This window comes from Fringilla coelebs, assembly GCF_963513975.1.
Source record: "Fringilla coelebs genome assembly, chromosome: 13".
Lineage (NCBI taxonomy): Eukaryota > Metazoa > Chordata > Aves > Passeriformes > Fringillidae > Fringilla > Fringilla coelebs.
Window position 1 is genome coordinate 5,740,559 of NC_140039.1, and position 26,164 is coordinate 5,766,722.

Consider the following 26,164-nt stretch of genomic DNA (forward strand, 5'->3'; position numbering starts at 1 on the left):
TGCCCCAGGAGTGGGTGGGGAGACACCTCACCCCTGCAGGGGCACGAGGGTGCTGCCAACCTGGGAAACAGCCCCCTCAAAGACACAGCCTCAGCCAGGGAAAAAATATAATTAGGTTTTAATGAGTGATTTGAGCAGCCCAGAGGCTGGAAACTCCATGGGAGCCCTGGGTAGGCCAGGCTACCCAACAGCAGTCACTGGGTATGGGGCCCCACAGCACCCATCCACTATGGGACTGAGCCCCAGAGCACAGACTCATCACCTCCCAGCCAGTGCAGGGCTGAGCCCCCAGCATCCTGTGGTGTGGGACCAACCCTGGGGAGCAGCCAGCAGGGTCTGCGTGTGAGCCATGGGAGAGCATTCCATGGCACCCAGCTGCCTCCCAGCACCCATCCCATAGGGAGGGTGCCCCATAGCATCTGGCTGCACACTGCATCCCTCCTCAGGGGAGTGTGCCAATGCTATATGGGGGTCTGGGAGACCCCACGGTGCAGGGAATCCCATCAGCACACAGATGTGTCATCGTCCTCCTCTTCTTCCTTCTCTTCTTCTTCCTCCTCATTATGTTTATCCTCATCCTCGCTATCAGCAGGGGGAAAGGGAGGACCCCAGTCCAGGTTGGTGTAGACGACATTCAGGTTGACATAGTGCTCACCATCCAGAGTGGCCAGGACACGTTCCAGCTCACCCACCAGCCCAGTGAAGGATGGCCTCTCCTCGGGCACCGGCGCCCAGCAGCTCAGCATCACCCTGTACCTGCACCGACGCCCCCAGTCAGTGCTGGCAGCCCCCCGGACAACCCCTGCCACCCTGCCCACCCCCAGCTGCACTCACAGGGTGTCGGGGCAGTGAGAGGGCTGTGGCAGGCGTCTCCCCTGCAGCAGGTAGTGAGCCATGTCGTAGGGGTCCACCCCGGCGTACGGCGATGCCCCTCGTGTCAGCAGCTCCCACATGAGCACCCCAAAGGACCACTGCCGAGGAGAGAGCTGCCATGGGTGCACAGGCAGGATGGAGATGGGGACGGGACGGGGAGGGGGGTCATGCCTACCACATCAGACTTCGTGGTGAATTTTTGGGTCTGGAGGCTCTCCAGCGCCATCCACTTGACAGGCAGCTTGGCGTGGCGGTGCTGCTGGATGCTGTAGTACTCCTTGCCAAACACATCCCGTGCCAGTCCAAAGTCAGCCACCTTTACTGTCAGTGTCTCGTCCAGCCTGCAGGGCACCAGGTGGAGGTGGGGACTCCTGGGCACCCCCAGACCCAGGCAGTTGCTCTGGGGTGGAGGTCTGGAGGGCACAGCCACACTTACATGCAGTTCCTGGCTGCCAGGTCCCGATGCACAAACTTCTTCTGCGCCAGGTACTCCATGCCCAGGGCCACCTGCAGCCCAAAGCCGATGAGCTCCTTCACTGTGGGGCTCTGTGAGATGGGAATGGTGAGCATGGAGACCTTGGCACCCATCACTGCCCACCGCCCTTGGGGTACCCCCTACCCGCTCCTGGGTGCGGATGAACTGGCGCAGGTCCCCGTGGCGCATGTAGGGCAGGACGACAAGGGGCAGCCCGTGGCGGGGCAGGCACACCCCCAGCAGCGAGAGCACTTGCGGGTGGTGGAAGCTCTTCATGAGGATGCCCTCGCGAAGGAACTCCTCCACCTCCTCCAGGTCCGTGATGCCTGCGGAGAGCTGAGCTGTGGCCGCTCCGCTGCTGTGCCATGGGAGCACGCACGGGAGGGGGAGCTACTCACGGTGCAGGGACTTGACAGCGCAGTGCAGGTCCCCCAGCAGCGGGTCCGTGTAGGTGCCATGGTAGACGCTGCCAAAGTGCCCTGCAGGGATGGGTGGCACAAAGCTGGCACCACACACATTGGGCAGGTGACGCCACAGGCAAATCGGGGTGCCAAAGAGTCACCTTTGCCGATGACCTGGTGGCGGTGGGTAACAAGCCGCTCCTCGGGGATGAGGATGTCCTTCACTTCCTCCAGCAGCTCCGGCCGCAGATCCTCCAGGCAGCAAGATGTGGTCCTGAGCAGGGGCACGGGGGATCCCCCGCCCGCCGCACCAGCACCAGCACTGCCATTGGCACCGGCGCTGGTGACTCGTATGCGGGGCCCCACGGGGCCGGGAGTGCCCGCTGTGTTCAGCACTGCCGGGACAGGCAGAGGCGGGGTGAGGGCTGGCAGCACCCAGCACCCCGCCACCCACCGGCGACACCCACTTACCCAGCACCTCTCTGTAGTCGACGCCGGGGCGCTGGGTGGTGACAGGCGGGTCGCTGCGGCCGGGCTGTGCCAGCAGCTCCAGGTTCTCCGTACCTGCAGGCAGCAATGGGGTAGGTACGGGGTGGTGTGGATCTGGGGGCATCAGAGTGCCCGGCGAGCACGGCACTCACCCCGCCTCTTCTTCCAGCGCCAGCGGAACAGTACGGCAGCCAGGATGCAGCAGACCAGGAAGGTGATGCCGGTGCCCAGAGCCAGGCTGGCGGCCAGGTCCAGCGATGTGGGGGGGGACAGAACCCAGCCCAGCGCCTCACAGGCTCCGTTCACACAGATCTGGAGGATCAGGGGCTCAGCAGGGATGGGGTGGGGGGACACTGGGGCGGGTGGTTGCCCACCCGGCGGGTTCCTACCTCCACGGGGGCACCAGCGGGGGGCAGGCGCAGCTCGCGGGGCAGGCGGCACGTCACCTCGTTCTTCAGGACGTTGGGGTGGCAGTCCAAGCCCCCCACCGTCATGGTGATGTTCATGCAGGTGGCCACGGCATCCAGCCCCAGTTGCTGCCCAGACAGAGCACCGTGAGCTCGGGGGTCCTGGCAGTGGAACCCCTACTCCGGCTCACCCTACTGCCCCACGTACGTGCACCTCGATCTCATCGTCGCCGGGCTTGAGGCGGAGCCGCCTGCCCTCCTGCTCCAAGGGGTAGACCTTGGGCTGGGAGTAGTAGCGGAGGCGGAAGAGCCAGCGGCCGTCGGCGCCATCCAGCAGCACGCTCAGGTTCCCCAGCACCACCTCCACCTTACTCTCGAAGGGGAAGGCTGGACTGTGGCAGAGCAGCCGGTCTGGTGCCAGCGGGTTCTTACATTCCTGTGGGCAGGGAGATGCTGAGCACCGGCTCTGAATGTGCCCGGGGGATTGCGGTGGGGTGGTCAGGGCCGGGGGGCGATGGCCCCACACCCCGGTGCTTACCGTGGCTTGGGTAACCACACCACCGGCTTCAAAGCGGATCCTGGCGCGGTACACGGAGTCCAGGTGGGCGCCGATAATGGTGAGCAGCGAGCCCCTACAGTGGGCAGGGATCAGGTTCCCCGGGGTGCACATGGTCCCCAGGGTGCCTGCAATTCCCAGCACGTCGTCCAGCCCAGCCAGGGCAGCGGCAGGACAGGGCTGTCCCTCACCCCGGGTAAGGGAGCCCACGCACTCACTCATAGCCGCAGCTGGGGACGATGGCGGATACGGCGGGGTCAGGGCGGTACTGGAAGGGCACGGGGGCCGGGAATTCCTCCCCGTCGATCCACAGGGCTACCCGGGCGGCGCCCAGGCCACCGGCGGCGGGAGCCGTGCATTGGATTGTCCCATTGCCCTGCCTGGAGACACGACAGCCGTGGCCGGGGGGACAGCGGGACTGCAGGGGCCCCCCGTGCCCGTCCCGTGCTGGGGACCCCGTTGTGCCAGGTGCAGGGCAGGGGTGTACCTGGGCTGCCCTGTCAGGGCACACTCGGAGCCATTGACCATCACTCGCCAGCTGCTCCCTGCCGAGAGGTGTTTGCCATGGAGTGAGAGGCGGGTGCCACCCCACCGGGGACCAAACGGGGGGTGCAGGGCACTGACGTGGGGCTCCTGAGCAGAGATGGGGTCAGTGGGACTGGTGAATGAGCCAAATCCCCCGACCCTGCCAGGGGCACTGCCAGTGTGGAACCGTACCACGAAGACGAAGCCGCCGAGGGTGGCGGAGCCGTAGACCCGGAAGCCAGAGGCTCTGGCGGGCTCCTCCACAGTGAGCACCACGTCGGCTGGGCCCCCCTGGGCTGCCGGCCCCCCCGGCTCCAGCTCACACACCAGCACATCCACAAACTCCTTGCGGCGCGAGGTGGGCAGAGGTCTGCGGAACAGTGATGGGGATCAGCCCCAGGCCGGGGGCAGCCCCAGAGCCCTCCCTGCTGCTGTTCTCTCCCAGCACCGCTGCACACCTGTAGCTCTCGCTCTCTCCCGGCAGCACGGTGCAGCCTCGCCGTCCCACTGCCACCCGGCAGGCACCGCGGGGGCTGCGGCCGGGGTCGGGGTCCAAGCGGGAGCGGAAGGTCATTCCACAGAGTGTCACCCGTGTCTGACCCTGCAGCGGGGCGCTCCGGGGATGGAACTGTGGGAGAGGCACCTGTGTCACCCCAAAGTGCAGTGACTGTCTCGGGTCCAGAAATACTTTCTATGGGGGACACAACACCCATCCCAGGGAGGGGGTCCCACGCCCCCCCATTTGCTACGTCCCTCCCCATCCCAGTGCTTGGGAGCTATGAGGAGCAGGGGGACGGCAGCGCAGACCTACGTCGGTGAGGACGGGTGGGCAGCTGTCCTGGACCCAGTGGCCGGTGCACTCGTGGCGGCGCCTGCACCCATCCCCACACCAGCCACAGCCCATGAAGCGCTCAGCCCGCAGGCAGCGCTGGCACGTGGAGAAGTGGCGACAGCCAGGCCCAGTGACGTTCAGGAGCCACACCTGGGGACGGAGAGTGGAGGTGAGGGGGACACATGGAGCTCCATGCCCACCCTATGCCCCTCAGACCCCCCACTCACCTTGGTGCCAGCAGTGAAGAACAGCGAGTGGCTTTGCAGCCCCATGGCACCTCGCACTGGCCCCGGCTCTCCCAGGGAGAAGTTGGATAAGGTCAGAAGGTAAGAGCTGGAGCGCTGGAGCACCATCTGCAGCAGGGCAGAGCAGGGGGCTGAGCATACCCCACAGCCTGCCAGGACCTGCCATCCCACCCGACCCCCCCATCCCACCTGGAAGACGTGTCCTTCTGCTGTGCCCAGGTGGGCCACAGTGACATCTCCCATGGCGGTGACAAAGAGGGAGGTGAGGAGGACACCTGTCAGCTGCCCGTTGAACAGGTCCACTTTGTGGGAGGCAGCTGGGACGAGGGTGGGCTGATCCCAGCAGCTGGTGTTGACCACCGGTGCTGAGAGGTTCACCTGTGGCCAAACATGGGGTGAGTGACTTGAAGCTGGCCCTGGCACCCCAACTCCCACACGCTCACAGGTAGGCACCAGCTTGATCTGTGAGACATTTTGGGGCAGCACCAGATTGCTTAAGTTCCCCTCCAGGCTAGGAAAATTTTGGAGAATAAACCACATCGGCAGGCCGTCCCTCAGTCCCCCATGTGGCGTCAGATCCTGCCCTCCCCTCCCACCCCATCTGGATATAGTTACTCGTGCTGGCACCACAGGATGCTCACTCCAACCGGTCTTCCCTGACCCCTGGAGCTCAGCAAGGGCCTGGGGTGGAAGAGGGACACCAGGAGCCATGGGGTCCCCACTGGACAGTCCCAATGCAGAGGGGCTCGGGTCCCCTCTGAGTTTCTCCTGCTACAGTGTGAATCAGAGCAGTGAGCTGTCTGCTCTGTGCAGGAAGAGGAGGGGATTTGGCTGCACCTTGCCCTGAGCCTGGCTGAGGACACCAAAACCCGTGTCATGTGCTGGGACGGGGGGGCCCTGCCAGGGTGCCCACCCATCTGCATCCTGGCCATGCCGGGGCTTGTACCTGGGACGCGGTGTTCCTGCCCTGCGGCTGTGGCAGACGAGGAACCCTGGTGACTAATTGCACTTCCGCCTGCGGTTTATTTGCCCAGAGAAGGCGGTGGCTGGGCCTGGGGGACAAGGCAGGAGCAGCCCGCACCTCACACATCCAGCCTAAGAAGCACCGAGGCCCTGTGGCTTTCCTGCTCCCCCACACATAAACAAGCTGGAGAGGGTGGCTGGGGTCCAGGGACAGTTACTACAGGGGCTGTTGTCGAGGCTGCTGGAGAGGCCATACCAGGAGAGGAATTGGCCCAAAGTGTGACATATGGCAGTGTGCCCATGTGCTGGCACATGTACCATGGGGGGCTCACAGGATCCCCACCCTCACCCGGCCTCCTTGGTGCAGCCAGGGCTGCCAGAACGCAGCAGCCCCTGCAGTAGGTGGTGGGTGGCTGCTGGGCTGACTCACACCTGGGTGATGCCGCTCTCCCCCTGCCCTGCCCTACCCCACCCCACCATCCACCCCGTTATACCAGTGTTTCCCAGCTCCTGAACCCACTTTCCCACATCCCAGCCAACCCCCAGGGTCCCTGGGCCGGATGCAGCGCAGGGTGGAGCACTCACATTGTGTGGGCAGTACTCCACCGGCTGGAAGAAACTGAGCCCCCGCAGCAGTGGCTGGTGCCCGGTACCGCAGCACTTCTTCATGCCCTCCTCCATGGCCTGATTGAGGAGGTGGAGGGGGAAGGCGCAGACGGCCGAGTTCTCCTGTGGCACTGGGCTCTCCGGCCGGCTCTCAGCAAAGGCACCGAAGAGCACCGTGTCGGTGTCGTTGATGCCGAGGTCGCGGGCCAGCCGTGCACCAGGGCGGGCAGCGTGGGCTGCCTGCAGCATGTTGTAGGCGATGTCCCTCTCAGCATCCTCCCCGCCGCTGCGCCGGCGCCGGCGCTTGGACTCAAAGCGGCAGTCGAGGACGAGCTCGCGGTAGCGGCGGAGGTCACGCTCGTGGGTGCTGAGCCGCGCCAGGCGTGTGTGGTACGCTGCGGATCCCGGCCGCTCCGGCTGCACCGTCAGGAAGTAGACGTGGTCCCCGTCGGCAAAGGAGTGCACATAGTGGATGGGGTAGTTGTCACGGTACTGTGGCAGCACCGTCAGCCACTGGAAGTCGTTTGAAAAGCCATCCAAGGTGCCCTTCAGGCGTCGGATGGACACCGACTGTGGGCTGTACCGTGCTGCCACACTGCTGTTGATGGTGGAGCCGAGGTAGAAGACAGAGGCATAGGAGGTGGCCACCACAGTGGCACTGGTCCCCAGTGGGCTGACCGCACAGTCAGGGCAGAAGGCAGGGCTGTTGCCCGTGGCCGAGTACAGGCAGTGTGTGGCTGTGATGGCCACCTTACCGTCCCGCACCTCCAGCTGGTGCTGATAGCACAGCCCATGCCGTGCCGTGCCACAGCTGTACAGCCATGGCTCCAGTGGGTCCAGCAGCAACAGGACATTGTCTGTGTCCTCAGGGCCATCTGTGGTGGCTGGGCACAGGTGACAGATCTCACACTTGGCACTGCCCACTGGGCCGGTGATAAGGACGGAGAGCAGGAGCAGCTCGGGGCTGACCAAAAGGATGCGGTTGCGGACGGCCACAAAGGCAGCGACTGGGCCATCAGAGTCGGTGAAGACAGCAACATTCTGGATGGGGCTGCCAGCATCGAGGCTGGGCAGTGTGTAGGGGATGGAGAAGTTCCTGGTGGAGCTGTAAGGGATGCGGGGACACTGCCAGGCGCCGGCACCCAGCAGGGCCAGGGCGAGCAGCAGCCAGAGGCACGTGCAGCACAACAGGCCCATGCTGTGCAGTGCCACTGGTGTAGGGTTATCGACTGTGCTCAGCATTCAGCAGGCTCAGAACGGAGGGAGGATGGGCCACCATTGCATCTGCCAAAATAAAAAAGGAAGGGTTTAACCCGCTTATTTTAGGTGAGGACCCAGGCACAGCCACAGCCGGGCGTCAGTTGGGGCTGCCAGGGTTCCCAGGGGCCAGATGACGATGGGTAGTGCCGAGGGAGGATCAGTCACACCAAACCTCTTCCGAAATACCATGAGTAGGAGGTGATGCCAAGCTGCCTGTGGCAGAGGGACAAATCCTGCCTTCTGCCACCTACAGACGCTGCCTGTCACCCCGGGGCATCTCTGCCCTGCAATGACCCATTCCGGGGACTGGGATAGGGACCCTCCCAGCCTCCGGGACAGCAACGGGCACTGGGGATCCCCGCAGGACTAGGACAAGGCCCCCGCCAGCTTCCCGGGACTGGGACCCCGAACAACGCCCGGCCTCCACCCCCGGCCCCGCCGCAGCTCACCAGGTCCGGGATCTCCACTGGCTCCGGCTGCCCCCGCCCCATCCGTCCGGTCCGGTCCGATCCGAGCGGTGCCGGGCGGCAGGGCGCTCACCTGGGCGCTGCCGTGCCGTGCGGTGCCGTGCCGGGACAGGGCGGAGCGGAGCGGGGCCGGGACGGAGTAGGCGAGGCGGGACGGGACGGGGCGGAACGAGGTGGGCGGGACCTGCCCCCGCACCGCCCGGGGCTCCTCGAGGGCCGGCACCGGCGCACGCAGCCCGGGGGCACGGGGGTGTGCGGGGAAACAAGGAGATCGGGGTTCCCGGAGGTCGCTGGGCACTCCCGGGTAGCCAGGCACGGCTGGGCACGGTGCCCAAGAGGCGCACGGGTGTGTGTCGGGGCCGCTGATCGGAACACGGGTGCAGGGCTGACACACTGCCTCGCTGCCCGCTGCCGGTCCGGGTGGCCGTCGGGGGCTCCCCGTGGCTGGGAGGGGGCTGCCAGCAGCATCCCTGGGTACGAGTGGGGTCCTGCATGTCGGTACCCCGTGGCCCCTCGGCCGCAGCCCCCAGCCCCGCTGCCGTAGGGACAGCTGACACCCCGACACATGGAATGGAAATTGCCGCTTCCCCACAGTTCCCGCGGTAGCCCCGCGTTCGCTGCTCGCTTCCAGGCCAACAGGGCAGCCTTGAGGGGTGCGGCAGGCTCAGCATCGGAGTTCCCAGGTGGGAGAAATGAGCAGGGCTGGGAGAGCCACAGTTTTGCCAGGGCAGCTGTGAGCATTATTTCTGTTGTGCCTACTCTGTGTCTCATGTCCCTTTCCTCCCTGGCTGCCTGCAGTGGCAGGAGGTGCCAGCACCTCGGGGAGTGACTGCTGTTCGTAGGGATGTGGGAAGGTTCTTTACATCCCGATCCATGCATGGTTTTGCCCTCCAAGTGCCCTGCTGCCCTCAGACGCTGGGCCCGTGAACCCCAGCTTTGCACGTGGACCTTTCCTCCAGGTGAGAGGGGTGCTGGGGACTTTGGTCCCAGGAGCGGCTGAGCCTGCCGAAAATGCCCTGTGCCTGCCGCCTGGCCAGCCCCAGCCCCCCTAGGCTCCCGCCCCGTGTTGTGCAAGGCCCGGCAGTTCCGCTGGCTCCGGGCCTTACCCAAGAGCTCCTTCCTCCGGCTGCGCCTCTCGGTTTCGACATGAGCTGGCCGTGGCCAGCTCAGCCCGGGGATTTTGCCGCTCCCTATCTCCAGTCAGCGCCGCCTCCTGCCAGCACAACCCGGTAGCCCCGCACCATTCCCAGGCAGCTTTCCCGGCTCCCAGCAGATCGCTGGGGCTGGACTGCACCGTACCAAAACTTGGAGCAAACTTCCTGCCCAGCTTGGTCATCCCCCCACTCCAGTGAATATACAGGAACGCGACAAGACTTAACTTAGGGTCCAGATAATGTTTATGAGCAAAGACAAGCGATTACACTCTGGCAGGAGCATAAATACAGGAGCAGATCCCTGTGCTAGCCCTGCCGGATCCTTCCCAACTCCCTCTGTGCCGGGATGTCACCCTGATGGCTCTGCCCCTCCTCAGACACGTATTCCAGCACTATTCAGACAGCCCCAAAACATGGAGTTGGGCCGTTCACAGGTGCTCAGCCCCACACCACTGCCTGGGGTGGCCAGGGAGGTGCAGGAAGCTCAGCATAGCCAGCTCGAGGGGCTGGGTTTGGGGGACAGGTGCTCCTGTGCCAAGGGGAAAACTCTCCATGGGCTGGGGAGCTCCATGGTCCTGTACTGGCGGGGTCTCCAAGGAGATGTGCTTGAGCTGCCCCTTTAGGATCCATTACCCACAGCCAGAACCATGAGCCCACAAGCACCCTGACAAACACCTCGGCACCTTGGCTCTCTGGAGCAGCTCTGTGTTCCTGGGGTGAGGTGGGCAGGACCCTGCTGTCCCAGCTGGGACAGGCTGATCCACCCTGCCTGCCAGCATCCCCAGGGACAGACATCCTTTTCACAGCCACAGTGGGAAGGGTCCAGGCTCATACAGATGCCAAGGGGGCAAACCCACCCGGGGGCTGCAGAAGCTCCCTGGCACTTGGGAGGTCCACATCCCCCAAGGCAGGGAGAGGAGCAGTGTGTGTCCCAGGCCAGCCCTGTCTCTCGCCTGGACAGTGTCACCCGCCATCTGCGGGCACAGCAACATAGGGCTCCCCTGAGCGCTGCCACATCTCCCCTGGCGACCCCCACCCTTGGCACAGCCACAGGATGTCAGAGAAGGGAGGTGCCAGGCACAGAGAGCAGGACCCTGGGGCTCTGCTCCCCTCTAGTAACCTGGGGTACCAGCAGCCCCACTCCAGGACGCCCACAACAAGGAATGGAGCTGGGGACTGTGGAGGAAGAGCAGGCCCCCCAGCTGGGGCACTGCCTGCAGCTGAGAGAAAGTCCTGTTCATCCCCTTCCCTTTCTCTGTGCACCCCATCTCTACCAACCAGGTTGGACAGTCCCGCAGGTGGGGTTTCCCTGTGCTCTGGGGTCCCACCATGCCCTCTCCCCTGGACGCACAGCCCAGGAATCCCTGGGAATGGGCTCCCCAGCACAGTGGGGGCTCTCCCAGCTGCATCCATGCCCTGGGTGATGCCCTCAGTACGTCTGAGGCGTGAGGATGAAGAGTCGGTCTTCCTCCTTGCGGATCCACTTCATGAGCTTGTTGACAGCATTGATGGCGCCAGCCTTGGTCCCCAGGGGACTGTAGCATACGTAGAGCTCAAAGGCATTGGTTACCTGGGAGAAGGACAGGACACATGCTGGGAACAGGACTGTGCCCCACTTGGGGCTGGCACTCCTCCTTCCCCCCATGGGCTACCAGCAATGGGCAGAGGGGGTCCAGTGCAGGGACACAAAGTGGCAGTGGGGTATCCTAAATGGGTGGCATCTGGTTTGCTCAGAAGTGGGAGAACCAAACCCTGGGGTTTGCCCCACAGTGGGTTTTCTCCACAGCCCTGAGTTCACGACAGGGCTTGGCACAGCCCTTGGTGCTGGAATTCACCAGCTCCCACTGCTACTCCTGCCTGTCCCTCCCTCATACAGGGGCAAGCTCACCCCCAAAACAACCATGCATAGGCTGGAGTCCTCCCTGGGAACCATGGAGCTGGTGCTGTGTAGTGTTACCACCCCCCTCCCCCACCATGCAGGGCCAGAAAAGACAGGCTCACCAAACCCCACCAACAGCCTTACCCACGCCAGGAGGTTCTCACGGGGGCCTGTGAAATAGATGTTCTTCAGGGGCCGTGAAGAGTTGTGGGCCCGACTGTGCAGGTACTGGTAAAGCCCCAAGAGCCTCTCCTTCTCCTCCTCCTGCACGTAGGGAGCCTCAATCTCGGGGCTGCAGGAACACAGCACCCCATTAACCCACTGGAGAAGGGGCTTGGCCCATGCCACGTGCCACAGCCTTGGCCCAGTTCTTCCCCGGGGCCTCACCTGGTGAAGAGCCCGGAGCTCTTGGACTTGTAGATGAAGTGCCGGAGGTCAGGGATGCCCACCTGGGCGACGCTGTAGAAGGGGGTGCGCAGGGCCTCGTGCAGAGCGTGCTGCACCCCCCGCCGCCGCAGGCGCTCCTGGAAGCGCCGCTTGCAGTCGGACACGGTGAAGAAGTCCTCACGGTCAGTGGAGACCAGCAGCAGGCACAGGTCCATCTCCTGCTCCAGGTAGGAGATGTGGGCGTGGAAGAAACCGCTGGAGTTGAACTTAGGGAGGCAAATGGGAGTCCAGGCTTCACCCTCCCGGAAAGAGGAAGAAGAGCTGATGAGGTTAAAGAGCAGATGGAGGTCAATGGGGTGAAGGAACTGATCCTTCTTCCTCACGAGAGACACCAGCTGGTTCCCAGACAGTAGAATGGAAAAGACCAGGCTCTTGGCCTTGGCCTGCTGCAAGCTGCTGCTGACAGCGTCCCGGACACTGGCGGCCAGGGGCAGGCAGCGCACGGCGCCCATCAAGAAGCTGGGGTCGTGGGCCATGAGGTCCAGCAGGTTGTCGGTGATGCGCTCGGAGCCAGCCAGGAGCCGGCGCAGGTCATAGTTCTGCTTCTGCTGGAAGATGTGGTTGAGCTGGGTCCAGGTGAGCAGGCTCAGAATCTGGTAGTAGATGTAGAGCAGCTCATGGGCAATCTCCTGCTCCGACTGCCGGGTGCGTGCCACTGCCACCAGCACCAGCGGGCTCCTCCGCACGAAGACCACCTTGTAGCCATCTGCTTGGGACGGAGCCCCCGGGGGACCGGGGGCAGACCTGTGAGCCTGGCTCCCCAGGCCTACAGCCAGGCTGCAGCCTCTCCCCACAGCAACCCATCTGTCCCTGGGGACAGGTGACATGGCCCATGGTGGCAGGCACATGGATGGGCAGGCCGTGACCCCCCCATTCCCTTCCCCCCCAGGGCGGTACCTGCATGGATGGACCGGATGGCGTTTTTCTCGGCCTCCAGGAAGGACACCAGGGCCATCATGACACCCATGGTGCTGGACAGGGCCTCCTCAGAGCCATAGCGGGAGTACACGGGCTTGCCCGCCTCGCTCAGCACGAAGACGTGCTTCCGGTGCAAGCGCCAGGCGTCCATGGTCACGTCCTCCTCCTCCTTCCCCGACAGCACCGAGTCGCGCCGGGTGGTCTGCGGGGATGGCTCCAGCTTCCCCTCCTTGCCTGCCCTCATCTCCTCATCCAGGTCGAGGGCCATGCCCGTGAGCTGTGTGCTCAGTTCACTGAAGTCCTTGCTGATCTGCTCCATGCTGCTCTGCTCGGCCGGCTCCCCCCGCCTCTCCTCCGGGCTCCGCGCCGCGGCCGCCCCGTCCTCGGGACTGGTCAGGTCCTCGTAGGAGCGGGTGTGCACGAACATGGCTCCCTCCTGGCCCGCCCCTGGGAACAGCAGGCCGTGCAGCATCTGTCCACGTGTCCCCCATGCAGGGGAAGGATGCAGAGGGGACCTGCCTCCTCTCCCCATCCCACAGCACCCTGTGGGTGCGGGTCCTGCTGGTGATGAGTGGGCCCATCTCCCCCTGCCCACAGGGGGAGGTCCCAGCTCGCATGAGGAACTACTCTTTCCCCCCCCCTTGCTTCCCCCCTCGGTGAGCTGTGCTCCATACCTGGCTCCGTGCCCTGTGCCAGCCCCGGCGTGGGGCTCTCAGACCTCTCTGTGTGCTGCCCATCTCCTGGCGCCAGGGACCCATTGGGCACTTCCCAGCTTTTCTTCTTATGGACATCTGCAGCCATTCCTCGGGGCAGGACCTGCACGTGACCCACAGTGTCACCCCTGTGTCCCCTCACTTTCAAAGCAGGCCCTGAACTGCTCTGTTCTCCAGCGGGGCCAGGCCAGCACCCGTGGCCCAATCCCGCTGGCTCAGCAGGCAGCTCCGAGCCCTGGTGAGATGTCAGGAAAGCTGCTCTAATCCAGCAGGATTTCCTCTCTCACGCAGCCCCAGCTCTTTCCAGGCCCCTGGCCACGGCACCTTTCATCCAGGCTTGGCCCTGATTTCCCCTGTGAAAGCTGCTCAGTCTCCCTGTGCAGCGAGGGGGAAGGGCCACGGCCCCAGATGGGGCCTGTCCCTACACCTGAGATCCCAGAGGCCTCGTGTTTGCAAAGGGAGGGGTTTATGACCCTCCTTGGACCGGGTTAGGCGGCTGCCATGGGACGAGGCTGGTGACACTCCTCGTGAGCTGGCACATATGGCATCACCCCAGGAGCTGGTTGCCCTCTCCAGCAGAGGCCATGCCTCCAGCCCGCTCCTTCCTCCCTTCCCTGCGGGAAAACCAGCCCAAAAGTGAGCACAAGCAAAAGCAACAGGAGGCAGGCAGGCTGGCGAGGAGCCTGTGCCTCTGAACCTGGCTGCTGGGGAAGCTCATGGAGCCCGGGCTCTGCTCTGTACCCCAGCACACCTTTTGCTCCCAAATCCAATCCCACTAACACTGCACCTGGGGGAGCCAGACCAGCCCCCACAAAGTCCTGTGACAGCCCTGAAGGGTATCACCAAGTGGATCAGGGCCCTGTCCTTACCTGGGGGAGCTCATGCAGCCCCCACCCCCAAACCTGTGACAGCTCTGGAGGGTGCTGGGGAACTGGCTCAAAGTTCCTTTGACTTTGGAGTCAAAGCTCCGACGTCCCCCGGAGAGCTAAATCCTCACCCCACAAAACCCTGACAGCTCTGGAGAGTACTGGGGAACAGATAAGGGCTCTGTCCTCATCCAGGGGAACCTGTGACAGCCCTGGAGAGTGCTGGGGAGCTTTCTGGGATCCCGTCCGCACCGCGGGGAGCCAGACACCCCACTAAAGTCCTGTGACAGCCCTGGAGGGTGCTGGGGAGTGGATCAGGGCCCCGTCCTCACCTTTCCTCCTCACCCTGCTGACCTTCTCGTGGGCAGGACTCACTTCAGGACCCCCCGGCCCAGCACGGACCCACCCCGACCTTTCCGCCTTCGGCGCTGAGGTGTCACGGCTCCTGCAGCCCCGACACGACCCAGGCCCAGGACCCCTCCTAATGACAGCGCGCAGGGACCCACCTCCGCGGCTCCTCCCGGGGCCGCCCTGCAGCCCCCTGGGCACAGCCTAGGCGGGTCGGAAAAGGGCCCGGAGCCGGCGGCGGGCGGTCACCTCCCGCCCTACCGCCGGTCCCGGCCCCGACCGCGGCGACACCCCCGCCATCGCGGCGACCCGCCGCGGGGCATCATGGGAGTTGTAGGCGGTGCGCTCCAAGGGGGATCATAGGAGCTGTAGTCCGTGAGCCCCAAGGACACGCCTGAGAAGGGGCGGCAGGAACCGGGAGACAGAGACTACAATTCCCAGCATCCCCTGGGCGTCCGAGGGGGAGGAGGGAGCCGGAAGTTCCGGGTTCTCGCCGTGGCGGCCGTGGGGCCTGTGCGAGGCGGGAGCGGCGGAGCAGGAGGAGGAAGAGGAGGAGTAGGTGATGAGGGTCTCTCGGGAGATAAAGGGGATCGCCTGGGATAAAGGGGATCTCGCTCAGTGGGGTGGGAGGGTCGAAGAGTATCCCGAGGGGCTCCCGGGGTGGGTTTGCCCGGGGTAGAGGAGGGGAGGCTGCGGAGTCCATGAGGCGGGGGGGGGAGGGGGGGTGTCTGTTTTGGGGTCACCCGTGGCTCGGGAATAGAGTGAGGCTGGGGTCGGCCCGCTGCCGGCCGTGAGGCGGCAGGGCCTGGCGCTGTGGGCCCGCAGCTGCGTGCTGTGGGCTCGGTGTTCATCAGAACCCCACGCCCTAGTGGGATGTGGGTTGTGGGGTTGGGATGCTCGGCCCCTGGATCAGGATACGGTATCCCACACGGTGGTGTTGGGGTCTGTCACGTGTGTATCGCTGACAGTAGCTGTGGTGTTTGTGGGTATCTCAGTCTTGTTCTGAGGGTCTGATCAAGATTAGGGCCTTTTTTGCACCAGGTCATATGTGTGTCCATCTTGGAATGCTTGTGGTTGTAAAAGGACTGGACCAGAGTGGGCTGGATTCGTGCTGGGATGCAGAGGGATCTGATGGGAGCTGTGTGTTAGCAGCTTTAATCCCAAGTGATGGGCTAAATGAGATTTTGGGCTGTGAGTAAAGGCTTAGGTGGAGGCAGGATGTGGTCTGGCTCTGGTGGAGGCCACGTAGGGTGGTGATCAGGAACGACTGGAAGTGATGACAGTGACCTCCTGTGCTCTGCTTTTAAAAACAATTGGCACCTCAAGAGGCTGGTGTTGCTGCTGCTGTGTGGTGTTACTTTTGGCAATGCTGCTGAAGGTGAAATTCGCTTTCCTATCCTGGCAGGGTATTGGTGGTCTGAGAGTCTTTCTCAACATCCACCGGTTGGGAACACACTTGTGAAGTCCTTTGAGACAAGCAAGGTCAGGATAGTAACAGGGTGGGGTGTGTGTCAGGAATTCACCCAGTTGTCTCTAATACATGATTTTAGAAGCATCATTCAGATGAAAAGCACATCCCTTTTTTTAAATGAAAATCCTCCAGCCTGACACCTATGAGAGCCAAAATGGTTCCCTCTTCCTTCAGTTCCACATGTCAGTGACGTGCTTTTGATATTTTTTCTGAATTAGGGATCTCTAACACTGGATGTAACTGCCTTTCTTGGCTACTTGCAGTTTCTGTAGCTTTAGGGAATAGTTTTCTCCTGCAGTACTTAGATTTCACAGAGGCCTTTTCCTTTCTTCAGCCTTACAAAAACTTTACTGAGTACAGAAAGTTGTTCCACAGCAAACTGCTTCCTCTGCTCTCGTGTGTAGTTCTGTGTTTGATTTCCTCATGCTCTATAAATACCAAGTCTTGGCAAAATCTGCTTGGAGAGAAGCTCTGAATATCAGAGTATTTTTCTGAAAATAGCACCCAGTCTGTCACCAATTACCCTTCTCTCCCCCATATTTGGAAAAAAGGTGTGAAGTTGAGTGTAAATTGGTGAGGAGACACTTGAGGGCTGTGCTGGCGTTTCCCACTCGGCCCCTTGACAGATGTCTTTATTTAGTCCTCAAGAAGACCAGTTGCTTAGTCTGGCTCAGCTGCGCAATCCCCATGATCAAAGCCATTATTTTCCCATAGCAGGATATAAATTGGAATAAGAGCTCCAAGAGTTTGCTGTCAGGCTTGGCATGTGCAGATTGGGAAATGGAGTCAGGAACCTCCCCAGGGTTGTTTGAGGGAGCACTGGGGAGGGCAGGGGCATGGTCCTGAGGAAGTCATTGGGTGTAATTGCCAGGGAGCATCCGGAGCTCCACCAGCCTCTCCTGGGAGGGCTGTGTGGCCACCAGTCATTGGAGGAACTAAAACCACAAAGGAGCTTCTCCTTGTTTCGTTGTGCCTTCTGTGTCTTCGGTGGAGCTGAGGCTTTGCAACTAAAAGATAGAGCCAGGTGGGATAGGAGTAGGGAAAGATGATGTATATCTGCCTCCCAAATGTTTAGGGTAATTGTAGCTGCTCATTATTGTCCTAGAGAGCTGTTGGTCTGGGCTCTGCCCGTGACTGGACTGTTTCCATCTCCTCAAACACTGGGTTGTGACCAGAGTGTGACAAAACTAATGGATGCACAGTTCCAAGCATGCAGGTGGCTTTCTGCCATGATTGCTGTTGGCCTGGGGTGTCTTTGGCAAACAGCCTCACTCACACTGACCTGTCTCCCAGCATTTACCTGTGAGCTGGGAGATGGCAGCTGAGCTGGCAGATATCTGCCCATGGCAGTAGGGTGAATCCTCACGATGTCTCATCACGGTGTGGTTTTTTTTGGAGCAGTTGTAGCAGGGTGTACCTTCAGGAGATCTTGGCGTCAGTGGAAGCCAGGCTAAGACCCTTCTGTCCCTGTCCTGCAGTTTGCTGTCACCTTGGTTTGTGGGCTTGTGTGGTAAAGTGTATCACTGAAATGACCTGGGTTAAAAATAACTCTCTTCTGAGGGTCATCCGTGGTGCAGACCCAGAAAAGCACAAGCTGGCACAACTTACACCCGGTGCTTTGCCAAAGGCGGAGGCGGGGAGCAGATCAGGCTGAGTGGGGGCTGTTGGAGCCAGTGTTGCTCCCTGTGTTATTGAACCATGACCTCACGCTCCCAGAGGTTGCTGCATGGCTCAGCAGGTCTGTGCCAGGCCTGGTAGCTGTCCAGTGGTATTTTTTTCCTTGCCTGATAATTTGAATATTATGTCTAAACAGTTCCCAGCTGGCAAGGGATTTTTTTTTTTTTCTTTTTAAGCGTTGGTAAGGTTGTTGACTTAAGGAGAACTGGAATGGGGGAGGGAAATCCAGAAGGGAATAGCAAGAAATGCGAGGTCTGCAGGCTGCAAATGATCTCGGATGAAAGGACTGGCTGACAGCAGGAACCATCTCCCTTTGCCAGCCCTTGCCATGAAGGGTGTGTGGTCTTGTTCTCTTAGAAAGAGAACTTTTCCTCCTAGAAAGATGGAGGAAATCCTTGGGACTAGGGCAGTTATTTATTAAGAGCCATGTAAAATGTGAGCAGACTGTGTGGCTGACAGAATGAACCTGTTTCTTTGGAAGTGACCTTGGGGTGGATGGATCAGTGGTGGTTGCACAGGCTGCCTTCCTCAGCCTCTGCATGCTTGGTTTCTGCTGGAACCTGCCGTCCCTGGCTCCCACCTTCCCTGGTGGATAGTGGACCCTGGCAAGAGCATGGACTCTCTCTTGGCAAAGCAGCTTCCTCAGCTCCTTGGCACAGACAGCTGCCAGCAGCTGCATCTGGAATTGCTCCCTGGTGGAAGGTCTGTCATAACCTGCTCTGCTGACCTGCCTCTACTATGGCAGCGCTGACCTTTGGAAGGGAGAACAAACAGGACTTTGTGTGCCTTTCTTTGACAAGAGCTGCTCCAGGCAGCCAGGCTCCTGCAGCCTCCGGCGGGCTCCTGCAGCCAGGCCTGGCCGTGACTGTCTGTGCTGTCCTCTGTCCCCTCAACCACTGGAGGTAAATAATCCCTCTTTGGAACAACGTGTAAGCACCAGGTCCCCCAGCCTTGGTCTGGTGACATGGCAGCCCTCCTGCCGACTGCATCTGGGTTGGCCAGAGCAGGTTTGAGGCCATCAGGTTGCCATCTCCCTCAGTTTTCTCCATGCTCTGCTGCAGCCTTTTTTTTTCTTTTGGAAAGACGGAAGTACTTCCTATTTCAAGTCCTGGCTTTGGTTATCGCCAGGAAATCCTCACCTTCTCTGCTGGTGGGAGGAAGTGGATGAAATTTTAGATTTCTGTTGAGGCAAGTGTTACTTGCGTCACTCTGCTTGATGAGGGCAGCGTTGGAGAACAGTGCCTGTCGTGATTTATTGGCAAAACCTCCTCTGTTGTCTACATACTTCTGAGGGCAGAGTATCCCTGGTAGACCAAGAGTGGTGATCATTTCCTTGAACAGCAAAGAGCTTTTGGCAAAAATAGTTTGGATTAAACACTAATTGCAAACTGTTGTTCGGCAGCGGTCCTTGTTGTTTATAGATGGCGGCGTTCTCACATTTCTAGCTGCACCCTGAATAGTGTCAGACAGCACAGTATGTTGGAAAGCTCTATGTTAATCAAAGCAGATATCAAATTGTTTGCCCACCATATTGACAGTTTGATTTCAGGAGTCATTTGGCACTTACAAATTTGAATGTGGAGAAGTGCAACACTTGAATTCATTCATGCCGGAGTGTGGTCTTGTATATCTATGGATCCTGATCAGATGTTACACATACCCCTTTTAACCAGCAGTGTTTTTCTCATGTCATGTGTGTTCTTTGCCTTGTGGCTTATCATCGTGTTTTTTATTCAACAGGTTGTGGTGTCTGGGTGTTGTTAGAGTGAATTAACCATTTCTGGAAGCCTACCAGACAAGATCAAAATGTGGGGAGACCATCGACAAGGCAACAGAATGGGGTCTTTTCGGTAAGCACTTCAATGTATAGTTTATTTCAGGAATGTTCTTAAATACAATAAGCCTTGGGAACTCACTGTTTACTGTTTTGATAGAAGTTATGAGGTCTCTATGGAGCTAGTTGTGATGGCCAAAGAATAGACAAGTTAATTGATGGTTTTTGCATTTCTGTGAAGTTTTAAATTTAGTTTTAAGCAACAGCTGCTTTTAATATTTCTAGTCCTCCCCCCCACCTTTTCTAGTGATACTTAGTTTAGCTGTTGTGAGCTAATGTGATGTGCTATATGGGCTTTTGGTATTATGTGCTGTTAACACCTGTAAGAGAAGATAATTAGTTCAGAAATACTGGCACGTTGCACACACAGTTTTATTAAAACATTGAGAGTTTAATTATTTCCATGAAGTTAATAAGTCCATATATCTTAGAATCACAGAATGGTTTGATTGGAAGGGACCTTAAAGACCATCTTGTTCCAAATCCCTGGTATGAGCAGGGACACCTTCACTATCCCAGGCTGCTCCAAGACTGTCCAACCTGGCCTTGAGCCCTTCCAGAGATGGGGCATCTTTCACTGGGCAACCTGTGCCAAGGCCTTACCATCAAGACAGGGAAGAATTTACTCCTGGTATCCAGTCTAAATCCACCCTCTTTCAGTTTAAACCAATTCCCCTTTGTCCTACCACTACACGCACTTGCAAATAGTCTTTATCCCCATATACTCCTTCATAAGACATTTTTGAATGTCACTGCAACTGTTCTAAAGATTCATGTGCAGCTGACCTGCACAGCACAATATTTTTATTTGTTTATGTTCCTCTGGTTGTTACTTGGGATCTGTGTTTGCAAGAGAGTGTTGGCTACAAAAATGAAGCCACAAAAATCTAGAATTTTCCTCTATTGTGCATCATTCTTTCATCCTTTGCTCATGTGTGCACCACAGTCCCTTGAAAATCAGCATGATAAAGGTCCTGCTCATGGCATGCCTTAGGTTTCTGTTATAAGAATGCTTCAAATAATTGTCTACTGTAATGTGTTGAGAAAGCTGATAAAAATCAGTATCCTCCAGACCATGTAGTAACAGTGTTGATGAGGGAGGGATTGTGTCTTGTGATTATATCAATTGTGCTGTTCTAATGATTTTTAAGTGGATTTTATTGGCATCGTTCTTTAATGTGTTGGGTGGGGAATGCTAACCTTGATCCAAGTTTTAAATGCTATTCTACATGGTGATGAAATGGACCGTGTACCTTAGGAAATCTGTGTATGCTTTGATTAATCTTGGTGAGTGATTCTGTAGTGAAACTCAAGAGTAAAACATGACTTGCTGTAGTTGCTAAGGAAATGTCCACTGCTTTGGGTAGCATTTGGTGTTATTTTAAAATGTGCTGATACTGTATCATTCTGTTTTTTAAAAAATGTATTGAGCCTTGCTTAGGTGAAAAATCAGATAGTTCCAGCCCACAAAAAAAAAAAAAAAAAAAAAAAAAAGAAGCCCAATTGGATTTTGAACAACTGCCTTAAGAGGAAAATTCTTGAAAGTTCTTCCTGAGTGTTTTTATGGAGATCTTGGGAGAGCTCATAGCTATAGTCTTGTGAACTCAGTGTAAGACAGTCTGGAGGCACGAGCACAGGGATGTCTTGGATGTTGATTGTTGGCATAGTCCTGTGAGGCACCCTCAGTGAACTGATGGCTTTCAGAATTTGCCAGTTTGGACTCCAGCACAAGGAAGCATAAATGAGTCTTTGTAGCATGTCAGTAAAGCCTGTTTGGTAACCTCTTCTTTCATGTGCCTCAGGATGATGTGTTAATTTAGCTGTTTCCATACTGCCCAGAGAGCTTAAGCTCCTGAGCTCCTCACAGGCGTGTGCTGGTGATGCTAATGAACCAACATACCAGCTGTTGGCACCTCAGACAGCTGCAGAGCTGTGTGCAGTGCAGGACTATGTGGATTGCTACCATCATTAACCCATTAATGTTGCAGGTATTCTCTGTTGAGTGCTTCTGGAAATTGTGCTGAAATGGGAGCACCCCAGTTTACTTTCTCACATCTGTCGTATGCTGCCTCATCTTAAACTGCCAAACATCAATATCTTCTGCGGATCTTAGACTGTTACACAGCTCTATAAAAGTTTAGAGAAGAATGTGCTGCTGTGTAGATTTCAGACTCTTAAGCACGTTATGAATAATACTGTCTTTATTTCTACAGTGGGAGCCAAGAAGAAAGGTTTGCTCCCGGGTGGAACAGGGAATATCCTCCTTCCCTTGATAGTCTTGGTCAAGAAAGACACTCTGGCAACTTCTCTGGCAGAAAATCACTTCCTTTTGATATCCAGGCACTCTCAGGCCTCCTCAATCCTCAGTTTGCCAACAGAGAGGAACCTTCTTTCAGCTATGGAGCTAGAGATGGACCACGTAGTGACTTCAGAGGTGGGGATGGGCACCACGATTTCAGGGGCAGGGATTTCCCACCATCTGACTTCCAGGGCAGAGATGAGTGTCAGATGGATTTCAGAGGTAGGGAGCCACCTCCTTCTGAGTACAGGGGCAGGGATATGTACTCCGGAGACTTCCGGGAGAGAGAAGGGCCCCCCATGGACTTCAGGGCTGGGGATGTTCCCTCAGGGGACTACAGAAACAGGGACACGTTCCGTATGAACTACAGGGACAGGGAAGCACATAATATGGATTACAGGGGCAGGGAGGAACCTCCATCAGACTTCAGGGGAAGGGGGTCTTACGATTTCGACTTCAGAGGTCGAGATGGGCCTCATTCAGACTTTAGGGCAAGAGATATGTCTGAGTTAGACTACAGGGGCAGAGAACATTCCTATTCTGACTTCAGAAATAGGGATGTACCTGATTTGGACTTCAGGGGCGTGGGCACCTCTGATCTGGACTTCAGAAACAGGAACGCACCATCGTCAGACTTCAGGAATAGGCACAGATCCCGATCTGATCAGGATTTTAGGAGCAGAGATGTGGCTCCTCCCATGGACTTTTCAGATAGGGAAATGCCTCCTGTGGATCAAAGCCTTGTAGATTTTAGACACAACCAATCTACTGTACCTTTAGCAGAAAGAGAGGGCTCTGGTTTAAGCACCAGCAAAAGAGATGAGTCTGCACTTAGTCTAGATAGAAGTCCCTTCGGTAGCCAAAAAGGAGAATTCCAACACTCGGAAGCACCAGCCAGAGAAGAGGAATCCCTGGGACTGGGTCTTGAAGATGACACTTCACACAATTTCCAGAATAGCCGCGGACCTCTTCCTACTCTTCAGGACCAAGAGGAGCAGCCTCAGACCTTTGCTAACAAGCAGCAACAGCAGCAGCTTTCTGGGGGGGAGCAGCAAAGATCCGATTCTGATCTTGGGTTAAAGGGTGAAGGTGACCTGGATTTCCTTGGGAGGCAAGATACAGACTACCGGAACATGGAATATCGTGATGTGGATCACCGGCTCCCAGGGCATCAAATGTTTGATTATGAACATGGCAAGTCCTTTGCAGAAGGAAAACCCAGCAAAGATTCTAGGCCCTATAAGAACCTTCAGGTAGGTGTTTTTGTCAATTGATGTCTTTGTTAAATGTGTGTTGGCCAAAGAATGGAAGGAGTTGGGAAGGAGTCTTCATCCGTATCCCGTCACTTCAGTTCTATTCTAATTCACCATCCTTCCCTGAGATAATTCTCTATTCCAGGTTATTTAATGGGCATCCTTTCTATCTCAGAAACACTTCCCAAGAGAAGTGCAGTTTAGCAAGTGAGAGTTGCTAAATATGTAGAACCAGATTTGGTTCAGAACGTCTCCAGGTTGAAAATGGCCAGACAGAGGGTGTTGGGGGAAGTGGTTACAGATAAACTTATTTTGTTGTTTTGCCCTGGATGTTGCTTATGAGCAGTATCAGAGAGAAGCTCCTGCCTGTGTACTACTGTCTCATATATACTTTGTTTTCCTTCAGAGTTATCTTGGAGACCTGAAGGTAGTGGTAACTACTGAGTTAATAACTGCTACTGAATTTGAATAACTACTATTGAAATTGAATCTCCCACTGCTGGAAAGCAGAGAGATATGATCTGCCCATTTTATTTGCCTGGAGCTAGATCTTACTATACAGCTCAGTGAGCATGTGAAGAGCTCCTCCAGAGCTCCCTGAATCTCCAACAGGGGTTAAAGCTTTGAGTCAGGCTGCTTATAGGCCTTTGCCTTTGAATTTTCCTGCTTTATTTTGCTACTGCTTGTGTATCTCGTGAGCCAGCATCTCTCATTTGTAAAACCATCTTGATTGTGTGAACTCAAGGACCAAGATTACCGGACCTGCCCCAAGTATGTGAAGCCAAGCAAGCTCATTCGACTCGGAGGAGTGCCTGAAACTGCCACAAAGGATGATGTAAGTGGGATGTTTGTCATCCAGAAACTTCTCTTGAGGGTTTCTAAAGTACCACTTTTTAAGTCTGGTTAATGCATATCAGATGGTCTGCCATTTCCCCAGGGGAAAATCCAGATTTAGAAGTCTCTGCAATGTTACCTGTTATCTGATTATTCTGGGTTTTTGGGGGTTCTAGAAGTGATGAGTTTTCCTGTGGTTTTATGTGGGGTGTTGATAGCTAGAAGCCTTGACTCCAGACTCTGCAACATGCCTTATTTCATCACTGCTTTATATATACCAAATATTGTTACTACTATTTTGGGCTCAGAACACAAGTAGTGTCTAAGTGAACTTGTTTGTTCTTAGTTACTTGAAATTGCTTAAATGAGATCTTACAAAGATGGAAAAGATATCTGCTGTTCCTGCTGGTTTTAGTAAAAAAAAACATAAAATGATATAGGCTACATGGTGAAAGTAGCTCAATTTCCTATGAATTAGGACTTCAGTTTTGGGATTTTTTGTTTATTTGGGGAAAGTTCCAGGCATGAGAACCCCTACATGCAGCAGTTTTTGCTAGGGCTAGCTGTAGTGATCATCTTCTGAGGCTTGATAAAGGAGAACTCACGGGAGGAACTTTGTCCTTCAGAGGATCATAAGACTCAGAACAGTTGCCCTTGTACTTTGATTTTCTTAAAGGCAGTAGGACATCTTTGACCTTAAATAAGGATCTGATCTGAGTCTGGCTGAAACCAGTGTAATAAACCTTTGAACAGTTGAATTATGGTGTAAATGGTGCTCACTTCTTCAAACAAAACCCAAAATACTTTGAAAACTCGGTAACAATTCTCAGGTACTGCTGGAAAGTGTGTCAGTTTGTAACAGCCTTAGCCTAGAAAGAACAGAACTCTTGGAGAGACAGAAATGTGCATTGGCAAGTACCTTGGGTTTGGAGGTTTGAATTTGGAGATGAAGTGGATCTCGTTTTTCCTGTAGATCCTCAATGCTTTCCGAGGGCCTGATGGGACACCTGTGAAGGACCTGCGACTGAAAGATTACAGCTCAGGTGAGAATGCTTTTCCAGTGCTTCTAGTTTCAAGGTGACAACAGGGTATTTTTTACACCAATATCCTCTTAGGCAATTTGGTTAAAGTCTTACATGCCCTAATTGCAGGTATTTTTTAATGGAAATGCCCTGTGAGTTTTGTAGTTTGTCCTCTTGCCCTCAAAATTGATGGGTATGCTCACTGCTGCCTCAGAGGTAAAGCATGTGTCCAGCTGCCTCTGGAGAGGTGTAGGAGCAGCAGGAAGAGCACTAAGGCTGTTCTAATAGCTATCAAGAGTAAAGCCATGGGACAGTAGGTTAATGTTTCCGTAGGGTTTTTTTTAACTATTACTAAATCCTTTTGGAATGTTCTAAATCTTGTTTCTGAGGTGGTCTTACTGTGGAACAAATGCTGCACAAATAGTGTCCTCAGGAAACCTGTTCCATCCTAACATTTCTCCTTCAGTAACCTGAAACTGGTGCCCTGCTTAGGTACGAAGACAGGTTAAATAAAAAGACAAAGTAAGTTTTATAAGCAGATATCCAAATACAGGGTCTGGATGTTCTTCCTCATTCAAAGAATAAAGTTCTGCTGTACTTCTGATCAGTGTGTATAGGATTCTGAAGAAAGAAATATTTTACAAGGCTGCTTTGTGAAAGAGTTGTACTGGAACAAAGATGTGCGATGGTAGGAAGGGTGAGTCCTGGGGATTGGTGTGGATAATACTAGTAGGAAATACCTGGAAACCGGTATTTAATTTTAATTTTATTTTTAAACCTAGGAGAGCAGAGGCTTCTACAGTCATCAGTGCTTTTTCATATTTTCAGTATGAGTTGTATGTGAAGCAGCTGGAATTCTTGGTGTCAATACATTATGTAAAGGCTTCCAATGTGTTGAGAATCTGGGGCAGTGGGGTATTTGTGTATTTTTGTTTCTGGAAGCTGTCAAAGGAGATTTCACAACCTTCTCAGGAACCTTTGAACTAAAGAACATCCCTGTGTCACGTAATCTGGCCTAACAAGCAGGGCTTAAGGGGCACAGTCCTTCTTGCTTCCTTTCCTCTTTCCTAAACGTATTTCAGTATTGCTGTCGTCACCCACACAGCACTGACTGCAACACAATAATTGCAACATGCTCCTTTCTTGCCTGTGCTGATGAGATTTGTCAGTTGTTTTGGGTTTTTTTTCCTTCTGAAACATGTCACTTCAGTAATAAATCAACTTGAACTGGAACTTTCTTTGTCTCTTCCCGTGTACATTATTAGGATTTACTGCCCTCATTAGAGAGCTGCTGTTTCTTCCTTCCCCTTCCCTGTTTCAAAGGCTGCTCAGGATGAGACGCAGTGTCTG

The 26,164-nt window shown here is 56.4% G+C and overlaps 3 protein-coding genes across 4 annotated transcripts in view; 1 reads left to right on the plus strand and 2 right to left on the minus strand.

Moving 5' to 3' along the window:
- Positions 1–438: 438 nt before the first annotated feature.
- MST1R (macrophage stimulating 1 receptor) lies at positions 439–7,569 on the minus strand (the record flags this gene model as incomplete). Its single annotated transcript, XM_084214548.1, has 20 exons — positions 439–756; positions 835–971; positions 1,049–1,214; positions 1,310–1,419; positions 1,493–1,674; positions 1,747–1,827; positions 1,911–2,144; positions 2,221–2,313; positions 2,391–2,550; positions 2,628–2,774; positions 2,854–3,081; positions 3,184–3,277; positions 3,420–3,581; positions 3,689–3,834; positions 3,919–4,096; positions 4,185–4,354; positions 4,538–4,708; positions 4,786–4,911; positions 4,993–5,181; positions 6,352–7,569. The coding sequence occupies 20 exons, from the start codon at positions 7,567–7,569 to the stop codon at positions 504–506; spliced, it is 4,245 nt and encodes a 1,414-aa protein (XP_084070674.1). The 3' UTR covers positions 439–503.
- A 1,921-nt stretch (positions 7,570–9,490) lies between these two features.
- MON1A (MON1 homolog A, secretory trafficking associated) lies at positions 9,491–14,735 on the minus strand. The gene is made up of 6 exons (XM_084214203.1): positions 14,583–14,735; positions 13,172–13,313; positions 12,477–12,944; positions 11,520–12,285; positions 11,277–11,424; positions 9,491–10,823 (listed from the first exon to the last, which is right to left on the minus strand). The coding sequence occupies exons 2-6, from the start codon at positions 13,296–13,298 to the stop codon at positions 10,683–10,685; spliced, it is 1,650 nt and encodes a 549-aa protein (XP_084070329.1). The 5' UTR covers positions 13,299–13,313; positions 14,583–14,735; the 3' UTR covers positions 9,491–10,682.
- A 178-nt stretch (positions 14,736–14,913) lies between these two features.
- Positions 14,914–26,164, plus strand: part of RBM6 (RNA binding motif protein 6) — a 58,326-nt gene continuing 47,075 nt past the window's right edge. Inside the window, exons 1-5 of one of the 2 annotated variants that reach the window (XM_084214342.1) lie at positions 14,914–14,979; positions 19,313–19,422; positions 21,620–22,958; positions 23,704–23,793; positions 24,766–24,835. In XM_084214342.1, coding sequence (XP_084070468.1) covers positions 19,379–19,422; positions 21,620–22,958; positions 23,704–23,793; positions 24,766–24,835 — 1,543 coding nt within the window. In that variant the 5' untranslated portion in view covers positions 14,914–14,979; positions 19,313–19,378. Of the gene's footprint in view, positions 14,984–19,312; positions 19,423–21,619; positions 22,959–23,703; positions 23,794–24,765; positions 24,836–26,164 lie in introns of both variants that reach the window. The other variant, XM_084214343.1, reaches the window with a different exon arrangement.